This window comes from Gekko japonicus, unplaced genomic scaffold (genome assembly GCF_001447785.1).
Source record: "Gekko japonicus isolate JY-2015 unplaced genomic scaffold, Gekko_japonicus_V1.1 scaffold1383, whole genome shotgun sequence".
NCBI classification, from domain to species: domain Eukaryota; kingdom Metazoa; phylum Chordata; class Lepidosauria; order Squamata; family Gekkonidae; genus Gekko; species Gekko japonicus.
In genome coordinates this window covers 317916-329150 of record NW_015162523.1, presented here as the reverse complement: position 1 = coordinate 329150, position 11235 = coordinate 317916, and the positions used below count along the sequence as shown (strand labels likewise).

Genomic DNA, 11235 nt, shown 5'->3' with positions numbered 1-11235 from the left:
TTTTCCCCAGGGAAGCTGATCTCTGTTGCCTGGAGAGAATTCAGTGTTCCCTCTAAGCTGAGTTAGTGTGAGCTAGCTCACAGTTTTTTAGCCTCCGGCTCAGGGCTCACACATTTTTGTCTTAGCTCATGAAGGAGGGCTCCAGAGTAACCTAATTTATGCAGTAGGCCAAATCGCTCGCTCACAACTTTGATGCCAGTCGCTCACAAAGTGGGAAGTTTTGCTCACAAGACTCCACGGCTTAGAGGGAACATTGGTTGTAACAGCGGGAGATCTAACGCCACCTCCTGGAGACTGGCACCTGCAGCTGGCTCGCAGTCCAGCCTCTGGCGGGGAAGGCCAGCACGCCCCCACACCTGGCCCTTCTTCCGCTCTCGCCTTGCTACGCTCCCCCTTGGCCGCTGCGGCTGCTGTGGCGCGGCGGCGGAATGGTAGGCTCCGGCCGGGCGCCCCTCCTCGGGAGGGAAGTGGTAGGTTCCGCCCGGAGCCCTCCTCCCCCTCCTTCTCCGGCTGGCCGGGCTTGAACGTGGCTTTGTCTCGGCGGCGTCTGGCCGGGCGGGCTACTGCGCGGGGCGGCGATGTGCAGGGCGGCGTGCGCAGGGCGGCTCGAGCATTAGCCCGGGGGTGGGTGTGGGTGGATCGAGTGGGTGCGCGCCCCTTTTTGCATGCGACGATGAGGCAGCGCCTGGGGGACTTCAAGGCGCTGGGCGAGGGGCGAGGGACGCCCGAGGGGCTGCCCACCAAGAGCCCCCTCAAACTGGTGAGTCGGGGAAGCGGGGAGGGGGGGAAGCCGAGACGCCGCTTGGGATGTTTGGCTGGGCTGTGACCCAGACGGCCGAGTCACTGTGTGCGAGGGAGCAGCCATGGCTGTGGGATCTCTATGGCGCTGGATGGCAGATCCGTGGCAGTGTGGCACAACCGGCCTGGAGAGGGGGTGGTGGTGGTGGTGTCGTCTTGGGACTGGGGGCGGCGGGAAATGTGTCAGGTCTGCGTGGCTTCGAAAGCCCGGGATGCCCGTGAAGGATCCAGGCGTGCAGAAAACTGGCGTCCGTCGAGCAAAGCGACGTGCTCTGGGCTCCCTAGACTGCAGCGTGGATCCGTCTTCTCATTTTCAAACCCGGGGAGGAGGAAGGCGCTGCGGTGTCCAGAAAGAGGGGAGGATAGGCGGATGGATGGAGACCAGGGCTCCCTCTAAGCTGTGGAGTCTTGGGAGCAAAAACTCTACTTTGTGAGCGACTGGCATTAAAACGGTGAGCTAGCCATTTTGTTGCTGCATACATTCGTTTGCTCTGGAGCCCTCCTTCCTGAGCTAAGACAAAAAATGGGTGAGCCGGAGGCTAAAAAACCGTGAGCTAGCTCACACTAACTCAGCTTGGAGGGAACACTGGAGACCTGCCCTGCGTGTGCTGTGAAGGCATACCAGAGGCAAGCAGCCAGGCCAAAAGCAAAAGCCAGGCACTGGTGGGGGACGGTGTTCCCTCTAAGCTGAGTTAGTGTGAGCTAGCTCACAGGTCTTTAGCCTCCGGCTCACACATTTTTGTCTCAGCTCAGGAAGGAGGGCTCCAGAGCAAACCAATTTATGCAGGAGCCAAATCGCTCGCTCACAACTTCCATGCCAGCAGCTCACAAAGTACAATTTTTGCTCACAAGACTCCACAGCTTAGAGGGAACATTGGTGGGGGGGTTAGTGTCCCTGTATCTTAACACAGGGCCCGTGCCTCCCTCCCCAGCCCTTTCAGCAGCTATGCATTGCTAACCCAGCAGCAAGGTGGCTTTCCAAGAATACGGCGGTTGATTGGAAGCGATAAGTTCCGTCTGAGTTCCAGCAAAGCCTCCCAGCAGCCTTGGCGGCTGCCCAGTCCTGCAGCTTCTGTCTCCAGATTCTGTTGCGGATAGGTCTTCCCCCAGGCAACTCTGGGGTTTATCGCCCGGGTCATCTCCCAAATTCCAGAGACTGTGGCTTCGGCAGCTGAGACCCGCAGGGCTCCTCGACAGCTTGGTTTTGGAGGCACCGTGTGGGCAGGGCTCCCGGGAGTGTCTGTGCCTGAATGGTGGCCGAGGCGCACGCAGTCGCCGTTTAGTTTGCAGGTTTTCCCAAGTGCGGCCGACCAAAAGAGAGGTTCAGCACCATTTCTGAGAAGAAGGGATGGAGCTTGAAGATCACATGGTGGGGGGGACGGGATTCATCGGAAGGTTCACCTCAGAAGCTAAGCAAGGCTGACCCCGGCGAGTACTTGGAAGGGAAACCTCCAAGGAATACCAGGGCCGGAACGCAGAGCCAGGCAACAGCAAGCCACCTCTCTGAAACGTCCAAGCCCCACTAGGGGTCGCCAGAAGTCAGCCATGACTTCCAGGCAAACACACACACACAAATACCAAAAATTAAACTTAAAAGATTTACAAGAAGATTTCAAGGCTTGTTCCTGGATAGAATAAATAGGGGGGGGGGACCTAACGTATTATAAGAACTTGCGCTGTAGTCGCTATGGGCAGCAAAACAAAATGGGATGGCCGCTCTATAGGGACACCGTTGGTTTTCAGTGTATGGAACCTGAGAGAAAGGAATCCTGGGATTGGGGAAATGGCCTCCCAAACCGGGCTAAATGGTACCTGCTGTCCCCCTGCCCTGCAAGCCACATTCCTTGCAGATGCTTTCAGTGGTGAGGAACAGGCACTTTGCACATTCTCAGAGACCTGGCACATCTGGGAATGGATTCTGGAGCCCGTGTTGGGGATCATGACTGGTTCGAACGAAATATCGCAAGTGGGAAAACATAGAGGAAGGGCACTTTGTTTTATCCGGGCTAACCAGTGGGATATTGGACTCTGGTATTGTTGTGGTGCCAAGAACAGGGGGTTCTGAGGGAGAGGCCTGGCGTCCGGCCCAATGCTCTTTCGTGGAAATTTAGCCGCAGGGCTCTTGGTGTGGCAGGGTCTTACTTTCCATGTTTGGGACAGAGTTAAGGATCTTTTTTGCAGGTCAGAACAGTTAATGAGTGGAACGGCTCGTTCTTCCTAGCCCAGCAGCGAGTGAATTGCATATTTTAAGCTAGCGTTTGAAGCTAGAGTTCTCAGCCTTGATCTCTGGCAGTGCACAGTTCAAGGCGCACGTAGATGGCTGTAAGAATCGGTGGATTAGGCGTAGGAAAGATTTTAAAAAACAAAACAGACGCCAGTTTGGTGTGGTGGTTAAGTGCACAGGAGTTTGTAAGCTGCTCTGAGACTCCTTTGGGTAGTGAAGGGCAGGGTATAAATCCAATCTCCTCTCCTTCCTTATCTATACGTTTTTATTCCACCTTTTCTTCCAGAACCTACTGGCATCACGCAGGATTCTCCACTCCCATTTTATCGTTAGAACAACCTTGTGCAGTAGACTAGGCTGAGAGAGAGTGAGTGGCTGGCTCGGTGTTACCCACTGAACTTCATGGCAGAGTGGAGGATTGGAACCCAGACCTCCCAAGTCCTTGTCTAGCCACTGCCCCAAACTGCTCTCCTTCCCTCTGTTGGCCCCAGACTAGTGACTGGTTCCACTTAGCCAACTTGCTAGTTGTGATTTTATTGGTTTTGTACATTCTTATCCTGTTGTTCCTCAAAACAACCCTGTCAGGTAGTGTCATCTGAGGCAGAGTGATTGGCCCAGGGTCACCCAGCAAGCTGCCATGGCACAGGAGACATCCAAACCTGAGTCTCCCAGGTCCTAGTCGATGTCAGATCCCAATCTGTTCCCTAACCACTACACCACAAGACAGCAAGGCTTCATGGAACATTCACTTGTGTTGGATGAGGCACCGCATGCTCCTTTGGAGGGCCTGGTGAACAGGGGACTGAAGGAACCATTTCTCCACAGGCAGGAGCACTCTGTGGGGCTGGGAAGATGGTAGCTTAGCGCCCCCCCCCCGCCTATCTGCTCTCAGCAGAGACCTGAAGGCTGGGTACCTTCTCTGGCCCCTCCATGCTGTGTTCCCACACAGGGTATCCCAGGATTCACATATGTCCTCCAGGAGCCCCACCCCCACTTGTGGAGAGGGGTCCCCCTGCCCCACAGGGCTTCTCTTACATGTGCCCTTAGAAATGCATGCCGCACGCTCGTGCATTGTGCAGATACAACCAGGGCCGGCCCCAGCTTATTTTGCACCCTAGGCGAGGATCCCTTCTGGCCCCCCCCCCCCCCGTGCGCCCACCATTTTTCAAAAATAAATGCATTTTAGGAAGAATGAAAAACACAAATAATCAAGAAACTCCCAGAGTACGGGGCCGGGTGCAGTTTGGCGCCCCTAAGGGCCAGCCCGCTCTAGGCGATCCCCTAGTTCGCCTAGTGAGTGAGCCGGCTCTGGATACAACTGCCAAAGGGCCACAGGTTGACTCCCGAGGAAGCCTCCCTGGGACGGAGCAGCCTTCACTAGACGCAGGCTGTGCCGGCGCGCATCTCTGCATTGTTCCAGCGTTCGCGTATGTGCTGCCGAAGGGAGTGTGCCAGCATCTCCAAGGAAGGATGTTGCCTGGTTGCAGAAAGGCACTCCTGGAGATTTGGCCAGCTATCTCCAGTTGGTTTAGTCGGGGCTGCTTCCATTTTTTGGCATTCCGACGTGTCTTTCGCGTTGTTTAGGAGAATGAGAATGAGAGGGAGGGCTATTGTGCAGCCCTTCTGCCCCCCCCCTCCCCCCCCCCAGTCCCTGGCAGTGTGTCGGAGGCCACAGGGCCGCTCCCAGCTGTGTTTGACCAACCTTCGTGACCTTGGCCTGTCGCCACCAGGTCCGTTCACTCGACCCTTTTGGGCTCCGTCTTCTCGTGGCTGCAGCGAAGAGCAGTGATGCAACTGTGGGGGACAGGCCAGCTGCTGAGTAGCACTGCCGAGCCGTTCATTCAGAGATTGCAGCCAACACGGCTGTCTGGCGGTCTGGCTCCTGGCTCCTGGCTGCCTTCGACTGTGTCCTCCCCCCTCCCCCCGTCCTGGCCTGGTGGAGATGATTGAAATGAAAGCCAGGAAAAGGGTTTGGTTTTGTGCTGTTTGGGGGGGCGCCACCAGTTGCTGGGCGAATGGGCAGCTGGTCTCTCTACGACCCTTCCCCAAATTTATTGCGGTTGGCTGGCATTCCGCTGAGGCTTGGGCCTCAACAATTCAGTCCAGTGAACTGAATTGGTAATAGAGGCTAGGCTTTAATAATAAATGTGTGCAGTATATGAAAATCTTCCTGATGCCATGTATTTTAAAGGTCTATGTTAAAATGCTCTGTATTTACTCTGATATCAATTGTCTTTGTTATGAATAAGTTATAGATTATTATAATATCTATGTCTCCCCCTTTTCCCTTAACAATAATAACAAAAAAAGCTATTAAAAATCAGCCCACTGACACCCCCGCCCCTCCTTTTCCCCATTTGCTTCCTCACCAGAACCTTGGTGGCCAAGTTCAACATTATTTTTTGAACAGGGCAAAATCCAACCCCTGGAATATTGAGTCAGTCCGTTGGATTAACTGGTGGGAAATCCTTTAAAAGGTGCACCGAATTCGTTGGGCCGCAGATGTCGAAAATTGTTTTGCTTTTTCTGGAGCATTAGTGCAAAATCCGTAGGTGACGTGCGTAATCTTAAAAAGAGGCATTTCTCCTTCTCTGTGGCACAAAAAGGGAACAAATGCCTCTTCGGAGATGGCACCTGCGGGGACCTGTCTGGGCACTGTGGAAATCTGAAGAAAACATGTCTCCTGATTCTTCAGAATTATTGTTTGGTACCTGTGCAAATGTATGAAAATTGATCAAGTCTTGTGTGTATTGGATACGATTTTAGGTAGTGGGCATCGGAAAACCTCTTCAGGGTGACGTTGAAAACCGCTTTTCTGTTGTGAGTGGGAGTTGTGTTGCTTACACTGAACGTGTCACAACGGTATCTGGAACGCACCTTTGAGCTTGGCGCAATGGCAGGCTTGTAGGGAGACGTGTGGATTGTGAGCCCCAAAGAACAATTCGGTGCAGGTTTTGTTAAGAGGGTACTCTGATGCGCTGGGAAGAGTTTGTGTGAACTGGCCGTCACACCTTCTCAAGGGCATCGTTTTGGGTATTTGGCAGGGTGTAAGGGACAGATTTCGGAAGGGGACTTCCCTAGGCACAGAACCCTGCTTTTGGATGTCTTCAAAATGCATTTGCAAAACAGCAATATATTGTCTGGTGTTTCTTAATATTTTAAGAGTCTCTGTTCTTCTTACTCTTTTGTACCTCATAATAACTATCGCAGTGTGGTCAAGGCCAGTCAAAGATAGTTATGCACGCCTGGTATCTAAGCAAGTATCCCCCAGTCTTCAAAAAGCATAGAGAGAGACTTATAATTTATATTTTAAAACTGGATGCGTATTTCGCTCTTGTAGTTTGGCATGTTTAGAGGGGGCAAGAGAAAGGATATTTACCTATCAGAAAGAGGAGGCTTAACCCCACATTTTGGCATGTGTCAGTGTTCTTATGGGGGCATCCTCTGCAAGCAGGGGATACTGTTGCATGTGCAGTGGGAGTAATTGAACGATCCCACTGCCTATTCCTAGTGGAGGTTAACAAAAAGGAGGCAAGGCTGGAACAGCAGCTCATGAAGAGACACATCGGGCATCCTCGTCTGCAGGTGTGCTTGCAGGAAGCGTTAACATTTTCATGAACTGACTGTCTTGCCCTCTCAGTTTTACTTTGTTGAGACCCAATTAATGGCGGTTTTAAATGGGGGTCAGGATATGAGTCAGCTGGTGATATGCAGGCGCCTGCAGAGCAATGTTGTAATTGCTTTAGAAATTTTGATGGTTGTTTTTGTGCCTTTGTCTGGTTTTAATGGCTTCCATGATGTGTTGCTGTTACTGTTGTTGTTGTGTTGTTTCGCCGTGGGTTGGTTGTGTTTTTAAAATGTGGTTTTATTGTGTATATTTTGTTCCGTTAGTTTCCTTGGTGGCCCTCGTGAGGGCAGAAAGGCGGGATATACATGTTGTAACATGAAATGAGTAATTGCGCATGGTCTGATAGGTGGGTGCAGGGGAAGGAGGAAGCAGCTCCCCAAAAGGTACTGCTTCTGTCACCACTGCATTGGGTGCCTCTCGGCCGAACCGTTCTGCCCCTTGCTGTTGCTCTGTGACCACAAGCAGACAGGAATGCATTTCGTCAGCCACGATCGTCATCGGAGGTGAGCGCAGGGGTCAGCATAGCCCTGAGGCATCCCTTCCAGAGGTCACCCTGTGTAACACGGCTGGGTCCCAACTTGTCGGATCCAGGTGCAAGGACTTCCCAGCTGGGTACACTCTGAGTCACTCCTCCTGAACTCGCAACACACGCGAAGACCGGGGTGAGAGTCAACGTTTCCATACAACTGGGGTGGGAAAATGTGAGAGACCCCGGTTTTTACTGCTCTTTCTGCCCCGGCTAGAAGCAGAAATGAGTATTTGGCACAAGAGAGGCACCCCCCAAAGGCTACTCCTCACCCACCCACATAGTTATTCCAGCGGGGTACAATTAGAGTTGCCAGCAGGGCTGGTGTTGGGTGATAGTGAGATATTGAAAAAATGGTATTTAGCAGAGATAATATAGCCCAGCAGAGCCTGAGTAAAATATTTCAGTCCATGTGTGATTATTAAAATATAAAGTTTTTACTAAATTCTAGCATGGGGAAGGGTAACTGGGATGAAAATAACAATTGAGCTAAACGGCTACATCCTTACACTACAAAGACAAAACTAGAAGAGAGTTATGGCTTCTCTCTCTTCTTCAGAACAGCAAAACAAAGACGGGAAGAGGAGCCATAAAATGCAAAAACACTTTGACACTTTAGTCCCAATCAAACTCCTAGATCAGGGAGAAAATTCCCGGGCTTCTTACATCTAAAGAACATTGGTTACATGAGAAACATGTGACTTCCTGTGAGTAACATAAACAAACATTTAACCCCAGATATACTGAGTGTTTTCAACTGGTAATACCCAACAGTTAGGAAGGTGAACTGGGCCTTCAGTGTTAAGGGGAGGAAGCAAGCGCTCTTTTTTTCTAAACACCTGGGCTGGCTTTAGGTTTGCCAGCCTCCAGTTAGGACCTGGAAATCTCACAGAATGACAACTCCGATCCAGACGACAGAGGTCAGGCTCTCCCCCTCCCCCAAGATCTCCAGGAATTTCCCAACTCAGAATTGGCAACTCTGATTGTACCCCGCTGGAATAACTATGTGGGTGGGTGAGGAGTGGCCTTTGGGTGGTGTCTCCCTTGTGCCAAATACTCATTTCTGCTTCTAGCCGGGGCAGAAAGACCAGCAAAAGCCGGGGTCTCTCACATTACCCCCCCCCCTCCGTTGGGTGGAAATGGTGACTGAGAATGCACAAGTTATTTCTTTGCACTAACCTCTGGGCACGTACAGAGTTCTCTCCCAAAGGCAAATCCCTCTTTTTAAAATATACCTGATCAGGCACAGATCGTTTTGTAGAAGAAGAAGAAGAGATTGGATTTATACCCCGCCCCTCACTCGGAGTCCCAGAGTGGCTTACAATCTCCTTCCCTTCCTCTCCCCACAACAGACACCCTGTGAGGTAGGTGGGGCTGAGAGAGCTCTGAGAGAACTGCTCTTGAGAGAACAGCCTTGAGAGAACTGTGACTGGCCCAAGGTCACCCAGCTCGCTGCATGTAGAGGAGTGGGGAATCAAACCCGGTTCTCCAGATTAGAGTCCTCCACTCTTAACCACAACCCCATACTGGCTCTCCCAGGGTGTCTGTAGAGTATCTCCTCACTGTACCCCCCAGCTGCCTACGGTTCTGCCATGTGGGTTGCCTTCCCTGCAAAGTGGCAAAGTGGCCTGGGGTCTGATGGGAGTGGGAGAGATTCACATGCTACCCTAGCTCGGCCTGTGCAGTGGCTGGGAGGCCACGTGTCGCTGTGTCCTCCAGTTACCTTGCAAAACGGTGGTGGCCACCAGACTCGCTGTGGTTTCCTTTTGAAAAGAGCTTCAGCTCCATGCCTTGTTTTTGATGTGCTGGCATGGTATGTTCCATGCTCGTGCACAAACCGTTCCAAAAGTGCAGGCTCACCTCCTGCCCCAACATAATGCCTTGGCGCATTCCTCCAGTGTTTGCTTGCAAACAGAGCACAAGAAGGGCTCTGCTGGATTTCCCTTTTTTCTCTGGGGCTGAAAACTGGCCAAGAGGGTAACCCCGGGGCTCAGGCCAGTAACACTCCCATAATCACAGGCTCTGATTCCTGATGTCAGATGGGAGATGAAAGAACGGCATGAGTTCAGTTTGTTTTCTATTGTTACTTGATGTCCTCCCTGGAGGGAGTCCTGGAGTAAGAAAAACATGCCAGGGCTTTGAGGCCTGGCTCACGCGAGCAAGAACCGCTGTAGACTGGATCGCACCGTTCGGAATACAGAGAGCACTCCCCGCAATTAGAAAACCAGCACAGCAAGCTGAGAGAGAGGATAGAACCTTCCCCCTTGTCTTGCTTGTTTTCTATAGGCAGGGAGCTTTTTTTAAAAAAAAAAAAGCAAAGGAATGTCGCCGGAATGCAGCATGTGTAGTTCCAGCTCAGCATTCTACCACCTCTTTCTCAGGCATGTGTGAACCAAGCATGGCCGTGCCTGTCCTTGGGCTGCCCTTGCCGTGACCTAAGAGAGGGGCTTGGATCATTTGCATTCTTTCTTTTCCGGGACTGAGGAGTCCCAGGCCTGGAAATCAGCCATTTTACCTTTGATCTCCATGACAATAACTGTTAATGGCCCCAACCCTGCCTGGCATTGGAGATTAGATTGTGAGCAGTCCCTGATCCTGAGCACGCAAGCCCTGATGTCGCCAGAGCAGCTGGAAAGGAGTAAGAGGTTGGTTGAAGTTGGCATCTCCCAAGAGGGGACTTTGAACCTGAAGTGGCAGATTGGGGATGACCTGCATTCCGGAACTGCCTGCCTGCCGTGTGGGAAGTACCGCCAATGTCATTGGCCCAGTGGATTAGGGTTACCACCTGGCTTAAACTGTTCTGGCCAGACCAGAATCTCAGCCACTTGTCAAATTTAGAGGATGTGACACCGGTGAGGAATGCTGGCTGTGTGCCAGTGCACGTGGCCAGGCTGGTTTAAGGTAGCGCACAGGTGTGCGTGCCATGCTGCCGTGTGAGGCATCATCCCTTTGTAGGAACCTGGAGGTGACTGGTGCCGTTGTGCAGGGTATTTTGGGGGAAGAGGCACGTTCGAATGCTGTGCTGCCAGCCCCTGCAAGTGAACCAGTTAACCCAGCTTGGGCAGGGACCATGGTTCAGGGGAGGGGCGATGGCTCAGCGGCAGAACATCTGCTCGGCATACAGAAGGTCCCAAGTTTAGTCCCTGGCATCTTGTTGGGTGTTACAAGTCAAAACACTTCAGTATTTACAGGGTTAATGATGTTTGTTAAGTCACATGTTTGTTTGTAACCAATCTGTTTAGACAACAGAATGCCTGGGAACTTTGGAGCTAATTTGCTAGTCTGGTTGGAAACCAAGGTGTCAAGTATTTAGCATATTGGCTTCTCCTCCCGTTCTTTGTTCTGACTGAGAAGGAGACGCCATTCTTTTCTTCCCGTTTTACCTTTTAGCTGTAAGGATGTAGCCATATTAGCTCTTTGTTATTTTATATCCTGTGTACCTTTTCCCCATGTTAGGTTTATAGTAAACTTTTATATTTTAAAACACACCATGGACTCAGTCTCTTAATACTCTGCTGACTTACTTAAAAGAATCCCAATACATCTCCACTTGAAAGGATCAGGTAGCAGGTGATGAGAAAGCAGGTGATGAGAAAGACCCCTGCATGAGACCCTGGAGAGCCGCTGCCAGTCTGAGTAGACAGTACTGACCTTGATGGATCGATGCTTTGATTCAGTATAACTTAATTCTCACAAGGATCAACAATGACAAAGCCACACCGGATAAATGTCTATATATATTGTAGACAACGTCATAGAATTAAGTGTAACATACAGAACTATTGAGTATCAGTAATATACAGCATGCAGTAAGAAATCAATATAGTGTAGAAGACTAAATATCACTGGCATCATAAACATACAGTAGTAAGGTACAATAGTATAATTAGTTCCAACATTCCAAGTTTTCCCATTATATAATCATTTTCTACTACCAACTCTGAACAGTTAAGTCCGTATATATGCTTCTTTCCACCTCACTGGTTAAAGTAAACGATTTATTCATATGGTGGAAAAACATGGAATGCTGGAACTAATTATATTACTGTACCTTCCTAC

General features: G+C 51.0%; 1 protein-coding gene across 1 annotated transcript in view; it reads left to right on the top strand.

The window, feature by feature from the left end:
- The first annotated feature begins 598 nt into the window (after positions 1 to 598).
- PLEKHG5 (pleckstrin homology and RhoGEF domain containing G5) overlaps positions 599 to 11235 on the top strand; it is a 75255-nt gene continuing 64618 nt past the window's right edge. Inside the window, exon 1 of the mRNA XM_015406262.1 lies at positions 599 to 760. Within this exon, the coding sequence (XP_015261748.1) occupies positions 674 to 760 (87 nt within the window). The 5' untranslated portion in view covers positions 599 to 673. The remainder of the gene's footprint in view (positions 761 to 11235) is intronic.